The 16,581-nt window shown below is 48.0% G+C and overlaps 1 protein-coding gene across 11 annotated transcripts in view; it reads right to left on the reverse strand.

The window, feature by feature from the left end:
- The window catches only part of SPNS2 (SPNS lysolipid transporter 2, sphingosine-1-phosphate), a 230,792-nt gene that overhangs the window by 187,856 nt on the left and 26,355 nt on the right, over nucleotides 1–16,581 (reverse strand). For 10 of the 11 annotated variants that reach the window (XR_010307421.1, XM_064166682.1, XM_064166679.1 and 7 more), the window contains exon 1: nucleotides 3,851–4,268. The exons of the other annotated variant lie outside the window; for it this stretch is intronic. Coding sequence is in view for 9 of the 10 variants with exons in the window: in XM_064166682.1 (XP_064022752.1) it covers nucleotides 3,851–4,145 (295 nt within the window). In the remaining variant the exon portion in view is untranslated. Of the gene's footprint in view, nucleotides 1–3,850; nucleotides 4,269–16,581 lie in introns of those variants that run through there. 11 annotated transcript variants of the gene reach the window in all.

Consider the following 16,581-nt stretch of genomic DNA (forward strand, 5'->3'; position numbering starts at 1 on the left):
TAAGATCACCCCTGAGTTTTGCTAGTGCTTGTCTTCCCTTTTCCTAACTCTTTGCTTTCCTAAGAACAGCAAAAAGAGACAGCTCCTGTAAGGATGCTTTTTCCACAGGCAACTGTTTTCGGTATGATCAAAGACCTATTAAGAAAATTGCAGAGGATCATTTCCCTTCAAGCCAGTGACATTCAACACAGAGTTTTCAATCTTTCCTTTAGCAGAGCCACGGGAGAGGCACTCCCACTTTTCGTCTGGGACGGCTTCTCCCACATAAAATGGTGTTTGAACTTTCTCCACACGCACTGGAAATTTCCAGCTCTCTGTAAACTTAATGACATTATCGACACATCCACTACCACTGTGCAGGCTTTTTGTTTTTCAAGTGTTGGAAAAAAAACTCATTCTTAAACTGTCAGCAGCCTCAGTGGAGGCCCAGTTTCATCCCAGCTGCAACTTTACATCAGGTGTGAAGCTGTGCAAGCCCTGTTATCTCCCAAAACTGCACTCAAGTTGTGTCCTGGAATGTCCCAAGCACCAAAAGGCACATCCCATCCTAAATTCATTTAGTCCATGCTGGCAAGCCATTAAACCAAAACTAGGCAAACATGCAGCTACTTCCTTGTTTGTTACACCTGAAAAAGATAATTACTCCAGAACAACTCATTACACACAGCCTTTGTATCCAGAGTGTAAACAGTGAGAAGCACCACATTGGCTGTTTACTTTTTAGCAATGCATAAGAATTTGCCTTTTTTGTTTTCCTTTTTTTTTTTTGTGTTTGTTTTTAGGAGCAAGATGTGCTGTAGGAGAGGCCAGCCCAGTTCTTTCTATTACATAAGATCCCCTGGCATTGACTGGATGGATATTACCTACCTTCTGCCTGGTTATGTTCGAAAGCAGTGGAAAACACCCAGGGAATTACTTCTTTTTTTTTTCAGTGGCTAAATATATACTGGCATATACTTATTTTATATATATGCACACACTAAATATATACTTGCTTATTTTTACTTGCATTTGTGAGCAAAAGGATTGCAAGTAAGTTTTCAAGTCAAATAGAAGGCATGCTCACAGTATCGTCCCCATCCACAAGAGGATTCTCTGTTTGCTTGTGTGTCCGTCTGTCAGCTGCCTACTAATCGCTCTTGAGTTCACTGACCTGCTTTTGACTGAATTTGACAGCAGGAAGAAATCCCAAAGCTCCCAACACTTTCATTAAAACAAAAAAAAAAAGGGTTGGGTAGACTCTTATAAGACAAAAAGAGAAAGGTTAATGACAAAGGTCAAGTCTTATTTGACGTCAGAGAGCCCACAGGAAGGATCACCCTAAAGACACAAATCCTCAGGAATCGGTTTCCATTGGCACTGCTGCTCTTCTAACACTTGTTTCAAATACAGCTGGAACCAGGAATTAATTCCAGTTCTCACAGCAGTAGACTGGCCTTAGGTAAATCCTAACTTCTGATGCTCCTTCCCCTGTCATAATGTGGCTAGCGTAAAACTCCCTTATTAGGTTGCTGCAACAATTCGTGTTTGAAACGCACTTTGAAGGTCTGAAGAGTTGTATTCACTAATTAATACCTGTCTTGAGACATGAGCTGAATATTCAAAGTGCTTGCTTGATTCATATCCAAGTGCACGTCACATAAACATGTGGTATGCACTAAGACACAAAATATAAATGCAAAGATGGCTTCTGGACAAGGCTTCATAATAAATCAGTGTTCGGCTCAAAACACATCATTTTTATTACCACAACTCTTCTCTTTCAGTGGATTTAAAATTCTGCCTCCTTCTGGATTAGCATTCTATAAAACATCAGTCTGAAAACGAAATACTAACTGAGAGAGGGCAAAATGCTCGTGCAGAAGTTGATTCTGCCCCCAAAGGAAAGTCTGACGTCTGAGTTCTTGAACTTTTGATATCAAAATGGATGCTAACAGATAGGTTCCATGGGGCAGTTATTGAGCACCATAAAAACAGAGATTATCCTTAAAAATACTGGCAATCACAGCACTAGGATTGGCAATTCTGTATCACAGGAGGCAGGCACTTTCATCCCCTCTGGGGTCAGGCATTTCCCAGCCTTCCCAGAAATGAAGGTGCTTCTCGTTTCTTTTGCCAGAGCATCCCATACATTCTGATCTTGCAGGCAGCAAAATTAGATGACAAAGGTCTTGCTGAAAGTTCTAGAGCTAATGCAAGGACCAAGCAGTGATTTAAAACAGGAAAAGAAAGAAAGAGTGCATGGGGTGGGAGTAAGAGCTCCCTGAAAAGGAAACTTTCCATGCATTAAAGGAAAATGGTACTTTTGCTAAAGAGATTCCTATTTGAGGGTGAGGGAGCAAGCTACAATTTCCTTCCACAACAACAGATCAACCATGGATCTTCAAGCTTCTTCCTGTAGCACACTGACTACCAACCAAGTGCTCAGTACTATCCAATATTGGCTTTTACATCTCCTGAAGGAGTAAACCCTGTCTAAAAAGAACAAGCAGCCACAAAAGCATCAGCTACATTTTAAGTCCTAATCCTCCCCATCTCCCTACCCCAGACAAAACAAAGCAAGCCTGCCCAGTTTATTCTGACAGCAGTGAGGAGATTTACGTCCCTTGCACTCTGTTACTGCCCTACAAACATACATTATTTTAATGCAGTATAAACAAATACCTGATTTGTTTAACATCACATCGAGCTCCAGTGATTAAAATATGTACATGCATAGAGTAAGATTTATCCATGCACAAACCCCTTTATAAGCTCTGATGATAAAATGATCAGTATTGCCAAACACCGAATATGTATTACATTATAATCACACAAGACAGTTGAATGCTAACAAGCCTACTTCATTTCTAATTAGAAAAAAGTTCAGTAATCATCTTCTTCCCTGCTGTTATTGCCTGACAAGAATAAATGAGGAGTCCCCTCTAGGGACTGCACAGTAAACATCCTAAAACATATTTGTTTCGGGGCAGAGCTCCGTAGTAGTAGTAGTGACTGAGGCAGCTAGAGGCTCTCTCCCGGTACAGCTGGTAAAACACACCCGTCAGGGAGGGCACGGTTTGAAAAGCTTTACTTCCAGAAGCCAGACGCTTGGCAAAGTGCAATGCAGCTGCCTGGTTGCTCCTCTGCGCATCGCCCCACCGCCAGCCAGCACAACCTAGCAGGCAGCCTGCTGTCACCTACTTGTGACTTCTGCAGGGAAGGGACCCTCCTTGGCAAAGGACTGAAGGGCAACCTGGCTTTTCGGGATGGAGGGGCTCGGCAGAGACAACGCAAAGGTGATTTGCTTCAGGGTGATGTTTACTGAAGGGATGGCAGTGCTCTGTTTCCCTCGATTCATAATCACAGAATACCGTGAATTGGAAGACCACCTCCAAGATCATCGAGTCTAACCATCAACCTAACACCACCGTGGCCATTAAACCATGTCCTGAAGTGCCATGTCCACACATTTTTGCAGCACCTGCAGGGACGGTGGCTCCAGTTCACAGCAGCACCTGCACCTGTCACCTACCCTGGGCTGTTCAGCTCAGGAAGGCTTTTCGCATCAGCCCGCAAACCCCCATAGAGTAGCCGCCAGCATCAATCCCTCCTAACAGACCCCACCACGCATTTACTCCACCATCAAAGCCGTGACAAACAAAGGACATCTCTGACTTGCAGTCAAAATGGGACAAACAGAACAATACCCGAGGGTCCGCACAATGGACCACACCGCATCCCTTTTACCACCGCTGAACTCCAACACGGGCACGGTTCTCTACGCTGCCTACCCGCCGCCACCGTCCCGGCGGCAGAGGTCAGCGTGGGGAACCGTGCCCTAGGCAGAGCTTTTTTCCCTACCCCTCACCTGCCACCGTGTACCGGTCCAGGTAGTTGAGCACGTTGCCCACGCTGAGGATACCGGCGGCCGCCACCCGGGCGCGGCCGAGCCCCGGCGCTTTTGGGCGAGCACCAGGACGTTCCGAATGTTTGCCGGTTGCCGGCGGGTTCATCCTGCCCGACAAGGTTTGCACCTCTCCTTCCGTTCCCCGTCCACAGCAACCCCGTTCACCGTCGTCCTCTTCTTCTTCGTCACCGGCACGGAGCCGCCCGCCACAACCAGGGCTAATACCGGACGAACCGTCGCTTTCCAGGCACATCATGGACTAGCGGGGAGGCAGCCGCGGCGTGCAAAGAATCGGGCGCGGAGTGACCGCCGGTGAGAGCGTTCAGCGCCGCATCCCGTTCCAGCCGCTGCCTGCGGGACCCACCGCCGCCGCTGCCGCCGCCTCTGACAGCTGCCCCGGGCGGGGCGGGGCCGAGCGCAGGCTCCGCCTCCCCACACTCCCCCGGGCGCGCCCTCGTGCGCGCCTCCCGCGGGCGCGCGCGCCCCGCCGCCCCACCCTGCCGTGGGTGTGGCCTCCGCTGCCTGCCTGCGGCTGCCCCCCCGGGCCGGAGCCGGCGAGAGGGCAGGGGCAGCGCTGGGAGCTCTCTAGGAGCCTCGAGTGCGGGCACGGACCAACTGTGCCAAATGTGCTGCTGAGCCGTGCCCCGCAGACACTCACAGAACGCACTGGGGTGGAAGGGACCCTCAAAGGGCATCTTGTCCCACCACCAGAGAGCCGCAGGTTTAGTCTGCTTGCAAAAGACCTGGAAGGGCACCGAGTCCAGCCACTGACCCACCGCCACCGCGCCCAGTGAGCCACGTCCGAAACACCTCTACGGGTTTTTTTCACCACCTCCAGGGATGGCAACTCCACTACCTCCCTGCACAGCCTGTCCCAAGGTCTGGCCACTCTTTCCATGAAGAAAATTTTCCTGCTACCCAATCTAGACCTCCCCTGGCACAATTTCAAGCTATTTCCTCTCATTCTATCACTTGATATTAAAGCAAAGAAGGCTGAGCCCCACCTCGCTGCAGCCCCCTTTCAGGGAGCTGTAGAGGGCAATGAGGTCTCCTCTCAGCCTCCTCTAGACTCAAACCCAATTCTCTCAGCCCCTCCTGGTAAGAATTCTCTAGACCCTTCACCAGCTTTGTTGCCCTTCCCTGGACATGCTCCAGCAGCTGAGTGAATCATCGAATCAACCAGGTTGGAAGAGACCTCCAAGCTCAGCGAGTCCAACCTAGCACCCAGCCATATCCAATCAACCAGACCATGGCACCAAGTGCCTCATCTGACATTCCAGGTCCTGAAGGCAGCCTACAGGAAAGGACTTTTTACAAGGGCTTGTAGTGATAGGACAGAGAGAAAGGATTGAAGCTTGAGGAGATTCAGACTGGATATTACAAATAACTTCTAATTATTAGAAGAATTTTCTTCTAATACCCAACTTAAACCTCCCATGGTGCAACCTGCAGGGTTGAACCTGCACAGTGCAACTGGGGAATAGCTTTCCTGTGCCAGTCTTTCATTCTTGGACAGCACTGTGCAGCTTCTCAGAACACAGTGATTGGCAGAATTGTGTAGTTAGCTGTAAACACAAAACACCTTGAACAAAACCAAGGACTCTGGCAATGTTGTATTGTATCCAACAGTAAACTCCACACCATCACCTTTAGACTTAGTTTTAAGAATCCATAAAACAGTCCGTGCAAAAAAAATAACACAACATCTTGCCTACTTTTGATGCCCAGAACCATCCCCAGGGACATGGTTTAGCAGCAGACTTGGCAGAGTGAGATAATGATTGGATTGGATGATCTTGTTGAGGGACCTGGGACTTTTTAGTTTGGAAAAGAGAAGACTGAGAGGGAATTTGATAAATGTTTATACGTATCTGAGGGCTGGCCAGGAGTGGGGGACAGGCTCTGCTCACTGCTCCCTGGGGTAGGACAAGGAGCAATGGGGGTAAGTTGCAGCAAAAAAGGTTCTGCCTCAACACAAGGGGGAACTTCTTTAAGGATCACAGAGCACTGGAAAAGGCTCCTCAGACAGGTTGTGGGGTCTCCTTCTCTGGAGACTTTCAGGGCCTGCCTGGATGTGTTCCTCTGTGCTCTGTGTTAGATAGCATTGTCCTGCTCTGGCAGAGGGGGTTGGACTGGACGATCTCCTTGGGTCCCTTCCAACCTCTAACATGCTGTGGTCTTAGAATCATAGAATCAACCAGGTTGGAAGAGAGCTCCAAGATCATCCTGGCCAACCTAGCACCCAGCCCTGTCCCATCAACCAGACCATGGCACTAAGTGCCTCAGACAGGCTTTGCTTCAACACCTCCAGGGACAGCAACTCCACCACCTCCCTGGGCAGCCCATTCCAATGCCAATCACTCTCTCTGACAACAACTTCCTCCTAACATCCAGCCTAGACCTCCCCCGGCACAACTTGAGACTGTGTCCCCTTGTTCTGTTGCTGATTGCCTGGCAGAAGAGACCAACCCCACCTGGCTACAGCCTCCCCTCAAGTAGCTGTAGACAGCAATGAGGTCTTAAAGATCTTAAAGCATCATTTCTGAACAAAGCAATTCTGTGACTGCTGCCAGAGAGGGAACAACATAGTGAGCAAGCTGAGGACAGGCTGCAATATGCTACCAACCTCCCTGCTTGCTGTTTGGTCCCAGACGATTTTCCTGTTGCACAGAAGTTGCTTCAGGAACAACATGCATCATCAAAGGAGCTAAAATTGCTCCAAAGTTCTCCCCACTGAAAACAGTTTCATCCCATCCCCTAACAAAGTTCCACCTTTGAGCTAAGAAAGGCCAAGAGAAATTTGATTTCAAAAGGAGAAGTCTTCAAAGAGGATAAAAGTGTTCCCAACCAGAGCGGCTCCAGCCTGTCGTACCTGTAGTAGAACTACAAAAGGGAGCTGCAACGAGAGAAGCAAAGTGCCTGCTAGAGAGCCAGCATGCACAAAGTCCTGATGGCAGGCTTCTCTCGGCTTGTTGCTCATGCCTACGAAACTGCATCACGATTAAAGCCTTTATCTCCAGGTTACACATTTAAACAGAGCTCCTGTCACCTACCTCTGAGGAGCTGCTCACACAGAATGTGCTCTCTGTGTGCTCAGCATACCTGGGCTTTGTCACACCCTTCCCACACAGCCCACACCCATGACACCAGGGCTGGGCTATGCCAGTAATCCGCTGAGATACTGCGGAAGGAACCCCCGGGATGCTGCTGGTGAAAAGGGCACTTTCTGGTGAGTCAGCATGGGAGTCGGTGCTGCTTGAGCAATGCTGCTGAGCAGGGGAGCAAGAAGGGTTTCCGATGACACACTGTGCCCCCCAGCAGTGGCAACTGACATTTGTTTGTTGAGAGTAGGTCTGCACAGATGCTCACGGGACGTTAGGGATTGGAAGGCAGCCAAAGAGATCACGGAATCAATCAGGTTGGAAGAGACCTCCAAGATCACCCAGTCCAACCTAGCACCCAGCCCTATCCAGTCAACCAGACCATGGCACTAAGTGCCTCAGCCAGGCTTTGCTTCAACACCTCCAGGGATGGGAACTCCACCACCTCCCTGGGCAGCCCATTCCAATGCCAATCACTCTCTCTGCCAACAACTTCCTCCTAACATCCAGCCTAGACCTGCCCTGGCACAACTTGAGACTGTGTCCCCTTGTTCTGTTGCTGCTTGTCTGGGAGAAGAGATCAACCCCCACCTGGCTACAACCTCCCTTCAGGTAGTTGTAGACAGCAATGAGGTCACCCCTCATCAAGTCCAACTGTCCTGCAAGAGCAGGACCATCTAGCTCAGGTCACAGAGGAACACATCCAGACAGGCCTTGAAAGTCTCCAGAGAAGGAGACTCCACAACCTCTCTGGGGAGCCTGTTCCAGTGCTCTGTGACCCTTAAACTAGCCTTGTTTTAGGGCTAGTTTCAGTAACAGAAACAGCATAGCTGGATTAACACAGGCTAAGGTTCCAGCTGACTTGTTGAAGCTTAGGGGATCAGTTTTTATCCCCTAGCAGCATCTGCAGTTCAGATGTGACTGAGCACATGGCAAAGGTTGTACTCACAAAACTGCTTCTTCACACTCCCACTAATTTCTGAATTCAAGTGGTGTACATAACGTGGCCAAGTGACACTGCCTACCCAGAATATTACCTAGCCCAAAAGGAAAAACAGAAGAGGGGAAAGAGGAAAGCAGAAAAAAAGTGTGAAATAGCTTCACTAAGACCACACAGCTTGCCAGGGGTGGAGGCAAAACTCTTGCATTAAGTTAGCCAGATCAGGCATTAAACTCAGCTCAGAGTTCCACACAAGCTGGCCACAGCATCCAGCAGTCTCCAAATGTGTATGGTTTCCTCCAGAGTCTATTCCATTTCTTTTTGCCTTTTCATTGTTTGGGCTACCCCTGAGCTTTGTACACAGAAAACAATGTTCAGAAGATGTTAATGAGATTAAAAAGGCAAAAATTGAAGGCCTTAGCCTTGCAGCTCAGATGTTTCCCCTGGAAGCAACTAAGAAATGGAAGTTTAATTTCATTTCTTTCTTTCTTTTCATTTGTAACCAATATCAAGCAGGCAAACACAGCTGACACTGAGGCCAAGGTGGCTTACTGCACATTAAAATAACTGCCTGAAAAGGCTGGAGAATGACTTCTCCAAATCCCCTTGATCCAGCAATCCCTAAGAAAAGAGAAACCAGCCCAAATACCAACTTACTATTAAAAGTCAGTGTATGTGCTCTGATGTTCAGGCAGGCTTCTGATGGCCATAGAACACAGAGCAATGCAGGACCAAGCTGAGAACCAACTGCCTTCTGTTTCTGACACAGAGGAGCTCCAGCTCAGAGACATCTACAGATACTGCAGGAAGAGGCATTGGTTAGGCAGTTAGTTACATGAACACTCAGGGTCTTACAGCCAACTCTAACACCTTCAACCCTGCATGGAAACTCACAAAGGGCAGATGCCAGTGCATGCATGTCATGAGATTTCTGTAAAGGAAAAGCAGATAGAGCTGGAAAAAATGCAATGGAATTGGCTTTGCTGGCAGGGTGATTCATGAGACTGAATGCTAAAATCAGTGGTTACCACCTCTTAAGAGGAACAGAGTAGATTCTAGCTTGGAGACTGCTGGGGTTTGCTGCTACAGGTTGTTGAGAGGCAGTTTGATTACAGCATGCAAGTTCTGTCATGGGGAGAAAAATGCTGGTTCTGAGAGGTCTAATCAAGTGGGAAAAGGCAAAGCAAGAGCCAGAAGAGTGGCTGAGAGCTGGAGTTAGAAAAATCCTAATGAATCATCTGGTCCACATTTGTTACAGAGCAATTATTCTGTGGAACAAAATACTAAAGAAGGGGCCTGTTCTCCAACCCTTTATGTCCTTGGATCCAGGTTGATTGCCTTTCTAGAAAGTGCATTCCTGAACTCAAACGTGAGTGACTGAACCCCATGCAGAGAGCTGATGGTGGTGTAATGATATAGGAGGTCAGGCTACATGGCTTAAAGTCCCAACCCTGAAGACACAAGTCCTGACTCTTACTGAGCACACAACCTTTTCTGCACCCACCTCAGTTGCTGGACTGATCTGAGCACAGCCCCCAGGAAAACACATTGCACCAACCTAACTTTGAAAGGGTGATTGCAGTGCAGCAGCACTCTCCTAGCTCTGGGGAAGGTGGACAGCATCTTTCTGAAAAGCAGTGATCCTGTGTTCTACCTACACACTCCCTCACGCTGGGAACACTACCAGGAGGTGTGCAGATACAATTCCAAGCAAGACTGAACTGAGCTAGCTCATTCTGGTGCTATTTTTCCCTGGTTATGCATGTCACCTCTGCTCCAGAATCAGCTCTGGTCTGTCTAGGGAGATTCCAGCTAACAGCTATCAGGGAGGGATAGGAGAATCAGCAGCCTTTGTGCAGAGAAGTAACTCTTGGGCATGTCTCTAGAAGCACCTCAACCCATACCCCATCACTGTCTTGTCCCAGTGGCCTCAAACACAGATATGCTGTCTGGGTGAGGCCAAGTGAATCCATGCTCTGCTGAAAGCTACTTGCAGACATCTTGATGAGATTCAGTGAAGAAACTATCTCCATGGTTTCCAGTCTGAATACTTGCTGGGACTTTCTCAGTTACAGCATGCTTCTACTGCTCCAGCCTGCCTGTGTCTAGTGCCTCATGCCAACCAAAACTAACACACAAACAACCCAAGAACCCCCTCCAACACCTCCAAAGCACCCTCCACTCCCCACATTCAACAAGAAAAAGCCCAGACCAAGAATCTCCAAGCAGAGCAAACTGCTCAGAATCCCAGTATCTAGAGGCAGTTGGTACAGCAGGCAAGTGTCACCACTGGCCAAATGCCAGCTCCTGCACTTGGATCACAACAACCCCAAGCAACCCTACAGGCTTGGGACAGTGTGGCTGGAGAGCTGCCTGGCAGAAAGGGACCTGGGGTTTGTAATAGACAGGAGCTGAACAGGAGCCAGCAGTGTGCCCAGGAGGCCAAGAAGGCCAATGGCATCCTGGCTTGCATTAAAAACGCTATGGCCAGCAGGATCAGGGAGGTGATTGTCCCCTTGGACTTGGCTTTGGTGAGGCCACACCTTGAGTACTGTGTTCAGTTTTGGGCACTGCAATGCAAGAGAGATGTGGAGGTGCTGGAGCAGGTCCAGAGAGGGGCAACAAAGCTGGAGAAGGGCCTGGAGAATCAATCTGATGAGGAGTGACTGAGGGAGCTGGGGATGGTTAGTGTGAGGAAGAGGAGGCTGAGGGGAGACCTCATTGCTGTCTACAACTACCTGAAGGGACATTGTGGAGAGGCTGCTGCTGGTCTCTTCTCACAAGTAATTGGAGACAGAACAAGGGGGAATGGCCTCAAGCTGAGGCTGGGTGTGCTAGTTTGGAGCTAGCTAGAATGTTTTGGTGAGAAGAACCAGATGACAGGCTGTGAAAGGGAAACAATGGTGATGTCTGCTTCACTCATAGCCTTGCTGAGAGGTGTAAGAGCAAGAATCCAAACATAGATAAGGGAGTTGCTCTCTGTCTGGGCTTTGAGATGCATTTTTCTTTCTCCAACCTAACCTGATTAATCCACTTTGCTTCCTAACCCCCCTGGCCACCCCTCCATTCTTCCTTGGGCACAAGGCAACATCTGGGGTAAGGTAGAGAGGGGTGGGAGAAGGTGGAAGGGCAGTTGTGAGCCCCTCCTGGGGACTCAGGTTTCTGGGAGGGGGGCTGTGTTTCTGTATTACCTTTTACCTTCTCTATTCCTGTCTATAGCTGTATAGGTTGTGAATACCTGCTTGTATATTGTGCTCAGCTGTAAATATAAGTTTCATTCACTTTCCAGAGCTGCTGAGTCTAGTCTGGGTGATTTCTAAAGTGGGGGGAGAACACCCAAACTGTCACACTGGGAAGGTTCAGACTGGACATTAGGAAAAAGTTTTTCACAGGGAGATTGGTCAAGGACTGGAATGAGCTGCCCAGGGAGGTGGTGGAGTCACCCACCCTGGATGTGTTTGAGGGTGGTTTGGATGTGGTGCTTAGAGCTATGCTTTAAGGTGAATCTTGCAGAGTAGGGTTCTAGGTTGGACTTGGTGATCCTGAGGGGCTTTTCCAACCTGGCTGTCTCTGTGTGGTTTGGGATTTCTTAGTGAAGGACCTTAGATCTTCAGGGCTTCTGAGTGTAACAATCCCTCTCCAGAAGCCCTGACCTTCACTGTGCTCAGAGGAGTCTCAATGCTCCAAATAATTGGATTTTGTGGTCTCACCTCAGGCCCCAGCAGGGACTACAATTACCAGAGTGCCACAGTTTTGGCAAGTTCTGTCCCACGTTTGGATGAAGGATGTTGAGCCTGAACTGCTGCCTCCTCCCACTAAAGGAGTCAGACTCTGCAGCTGGTAACACGCACGTTTGCCCTTAGCATCCCACTTCTCAGAACAGCTAAATACTTGAGGTCTGATTAACTAGCACTTCAGAATCCAGTGTGGAATGGATAGTTACAGAAATAGCATTCCTGCACCAGCCCAGCATTTTAGGGAGGGACAGCCAGGTCCATGTGGGAGCAGAGGAATCCCAAAACAATAAGGACAGACCCAGCAGATACCAATTTGTGAACAGCTTCCTGGCATCTTACAAAAGGGCTCAGGCCATGAGAAGGGGATCCTTACAAAAACAACATCCACAGACACAGTCCCACTGTTTGCTTTTGCCCACATGAGGACAGATGAAAGATGAGGTCACACAAAGTGGAAAAGGCTGAAACTGTACAACTCTGCCTGGTTTTCTCAAGCAAGTTGTCTTTGCTCATTTCAAGACCAAATTTCCTCGAGTAACTTTGAAAGTTCCAGCTCAATACTAGCAGCTATAAAATTAGAGCTGAGCATCCACTGCCCCAGACAGTGGCCCCAAAATTACAATCCCTATCTCATAATCACAGGATCACAGGATGTTAGAGGTTGGAAGGGACCCAAGGAGATCATCAAGTCCAACCCCCCTGCCAGAGCAGGACCACACAATCTAGCACAGATCACAGAGGAACACATCCAAATGGGCCTTGAAAGTCTCCAGAGAAGGAGACTCCACAACCTCTCTGGGGGGCCTGTTCCAGTGCTCTGGGACCCTTACAGTAAAGAAGTTCCCCCTTGTGTTGAGGTGGAATCTCCTGTGCTGCAACTTACACCCACTGCTTCTTGTCCTATCCCAGGGAGCAGTGAGCAGAGTCTGTCCCACCCACTCCTGGCAGCCCTCAGATATTTATGAACATTTATTAAATCCCCTCTCAGTCTTCTCTTCTCCAGGCTAAAAAGCCTCATGTGCCTCAGCCTCTCCTCACCAGGCAGTGCTCCAGTTCCCTAATCATTCTTGTAGCCCTCTCCAGCAGATCCTTGTCCCTCTCCAACTGGGGAGCTCAAAACTGAAGGCAGTATTCAAGATGCCATTCCCCCCATGCCCAAAGCCCTACTCCAAAATCAGAAAGCTGAATTTCTAGCCAAGGTAAGGGTGGTTACAGCTACTAATGAGATTCTCTGGAGGAATCACAGTTTGAATGTGGCCAAGATCAGGGAATTCAAGAGCAATTCTACCCAAGGTAAGGGTGGTTACAGCTACTAATGAGATTCTCTGAAGGAATCAACAGTTTGAATGTGGCCAAGATCAGGGAATTCAAGAGCAATTCTACCCAAGGTAAGGGTGGTTACAGCTACTAATGAGATTCTCTGGAGGAATCACAGTTTGAATGTGGCCAAGATCAGGGAATTCAAGAGCAATTCTACCCAAGGTAAGGGTGGTTACAGCTACTAATAAGATTCTCTGAAGGAATCAACAGTTTGAATGTGGCCAAGATCAGGGAATTCAAGAGCAATTCTACCCAAGGTAAGGGTGGTTACAGCTACTAATGAGATTCTCTGGAGGAATCACAGTTTGAATGTGGCCAAGATCAGGGAATTCAAGAGCAATTCTACCCAAGGTAAGGGTGGTTACAGCTACTAATGAGATTCTCTGGAGGAATCACAGTTTGAATGTGGCCAAGATCAGGGAATTCAAGAGCAATTTCAAGAACATCCAAATTATTCTGAGATCATTTATGTATCACAGTATCATCAGGGTTGGAAGAGACCTCACAGATCATCAAGTCCAACCCTTTACCACAGAGCTCAAGGCTAGACCATGGCACCAAGTGCCATGTCCAAAGATGAAGAAGGAGGTTCTCAATCCACTATCTAGGTAAAGAAGCATGGAGTAGGCAGATTTGGACTCCAGCTGATCTTTTATGGCATGGAGAGCTAAAGGAGAGGAACAAGATAATCCACAAGATAACTGGTGGCACATGTCCCTGTGCTCTGCAAATTATTAGCTACTGCTTTGTCCAAGCAATCCTGTGTTCTACTCAGAGAACTTTTCAATTAGGCTTAATTTTCATCAGCAAAAGGAACTGATCACGTAACTAAATGTTAGCTGTGATTCATGCAGGCACATGGATCATCTTTCTTGCGTGCAAGGAGATTGCCAGTGAGTAATTGCCTGACCAGTGATGTTTTAACAGGGCCCATTTCACAGAGCTGAAACAATCACGACTCTAACATTTCTCTTAACTAGCTTAAGGATGATACCTATCTAGCAAGCTGCTCATTTACCAAGAAAGAGGCTAAAAAAACCCATGTTCTTACCATAAAAAGGACAAATTCTGATAAACTGGAGTCAAGAAGTAGAACAAATTGATAGAGCAAAATGACACAGAATATTCTGAGAGCAGTATTTTCACTTGTAAGTCTATTTCAGCATCAGAGTAGTGTTGACAGTGCACTACCTATCATTAGATAAAGGAGCAGAGCTGTCAACAGCAGACTGCTGCAGTCTGGAGCTACTAAGGCCTGGACAGTAAGTCAGAACTTCAGAGGATGTAAAAAGAGCAGGTTGAGAGCTGCTGATAAGTGCTAAGAGAGAGAACTTCCAGGAGCCTGGAGGGATGCGTATGTTGTGCCGGTATTTAATAGACATAAATATAGGCCTGCCAGCCTGGCATCAGTCCTGAGCAAGATAATGTCAGGGCTGACATGGGACTTGATTAGCAGAGACACAGAGTGATCATGTAATTAGTGCCAGTGAACAAAGGTTTATTAAAAGGCAGGACTTGCCAAACTGATTTGTTTGTTTGCCAGAAGTTTGCTTGCCTGCCGTTAGAACAAGGGGACACAGTCTCAAGTTGTGCCAGGGTAGGTATAGGCTGGATGTTAGGAAGAAGTTCTTCACAGAGAGAGTGATTGGCATTGGAATGGGCTGCCCAGGGAGGTGGTGGAGGCACCGTCCCTGGGGGTCTTCAAGAAAAGACTGGATGAGGCACTCAGTGCCATGGTCTAGTTGATTGGTTAGGGCTGGGTGCTAGGTTGGACTGGATGATCTTGGAGGTCTCTTCCAACCTGGTTGATTCTATGATAGGTAGCAGAGCACTGTAGCAGACTTTTGACACCACTCACCTTGGTACTAACATGACCTGCTGGTTAGGGATCCATGGCAGCTCAAACTTACCCTGACACATGAAGTGAAATCTGGCTGTATAGCAAGTCACAAAACACAGCCATAAAGGAGCATTTATTACTGAGCATATTTCTGAAGGAGCCCCTCAGGAACTTTTGCTCTGGCTTAATGCATCGTTAGTGACAAGGAAGAAAGCAAACAACAACCAAGTTCCAGTGTTCTGGCACTTAGTGAATAAGGACAGCAGAGCTCACTGCTGGAATGCTCTGGGTTGCATGGCAAGTGGGAATAGAATCATAGAATCAACCAGGTTGGAAGAAACCTCCAAGCTCATCCAGTCCAACCTATCCCCCAGCCCTATCCAGTCAACTAGACCATGGCACTAAGTGCCTCATCCAGGCTCTGCTTGAACACCTCCAGGGATGGCAACTTATGAACAGGGTAAAGGTCTTAGAGGACAAAGGATTTTACTCTGGAAAGCTGTCACTTTGGAAAGGAACCAGGCTGACAGTGAAAAGTCAATGCAACCTGAGTTCCCAGTGTGGTGCTTGCAGGCAGAGGAGTTATGAACACCACAGGAACCTGGAATAGGAAGCAACTGCTATCAGCTTTCAGTTGTGGTGTCACATCTATCTCTGACACAGCAAGGAGAGAGTTTTGTTGACTACCACTCCAGAAAGCTATTGATAAACAGAAGAGCTCTCACGAAACAGCTGCAAGAAAGACGAAGGGGCTGGGAATGATGTTTTATTATAACAACAGATTTGAGCATAACCAGGTTCAGATTTTTGGGCCAAGGGCTGATTTGCACAGGGTTTTCTGCATAGATGTTAAAAAACTAATTCAATTGTCAGACAGCCATCAGTGTGACAAAGCTGTAAAGCACAGAAAAAACCTTTACAGTTAGGCAGTGAAGCTCCATAGACACAAAAAGCAAACGAGATGTATGCTTAACAATAATCAGGACAATTAGCTGGACCAATGTGCCAGCAATTGGAGCAGTTTTACTGCACCAAACACATGAAGTTAGGTATTTATAAAACCAGTGTGGTTCAAACAGGAGATAGCTTCCAGAAGTCCCCAGCTATAAGATACAGGCTGATTAAGCAGCCAGAAAAGGTTCCATCTGCTCTGAGAATCTGTTTTTATAGTCACTCAAATGCATATACACACAAGCATAGGTGTGCACACAGACACACATATAAAAGGAAGAGTGAAACACTGGGCAAGCATTTGCTTGTTCAAATCATGGAACCATAGAATCAATCACGGTTGGAAGGGACCACAAGGATCAGCCAGTTCCAAACCCTCTGCCATACCCAGGGACACCCTATCCTAGATCAGGCTGGCCTTAAACACCTCCAGGGATGGGGCCTCAACCACCTCTCTGGACAACCCATTCCAGCCTCTCACCACTCTCATGCTCAACAACTTCCTCCTCACCTCCAGCCTCACTCTCCCCACCTCCAGCTTTGCTCCATTCCCCCAAGTCCTGCCACTAACTGGTAGCCTAAAAAGTCCCTCCCCAGCTGTTTTGTAGGCCCCCTTCAGATACTGGAAGGCCACAAGGTCACCTGGGAGCCTCCTCTTCTCCAGACTGAACAGCCCCAACTCTTTCAGTCTGCGCTCACAGCAGAGCTGCTGCAGCCCTCTGAGCATCCTCATGGTCCTTCTCTGGACACACTCCAGCAACTCCACATCCCTCTTGTAATGGGGGCTCCAGAACTGGATGCAG

This window comes from Pogoniulus pusillus, chromosome 27, assembly GCF_015220805.1.
Source record: "Pogoniulus pusillus isolate bPogPus1 chromosome 27, bPogPus1.pri, whole genome shotgun sequence".
NCBI classification, from domain to species: domain Eukaryota; kingdom Metazoa; phylum Chordata; class Aves; order Piciformes; family Lybiidae; genus Pogoniulus; species Pogoniulus pusillus.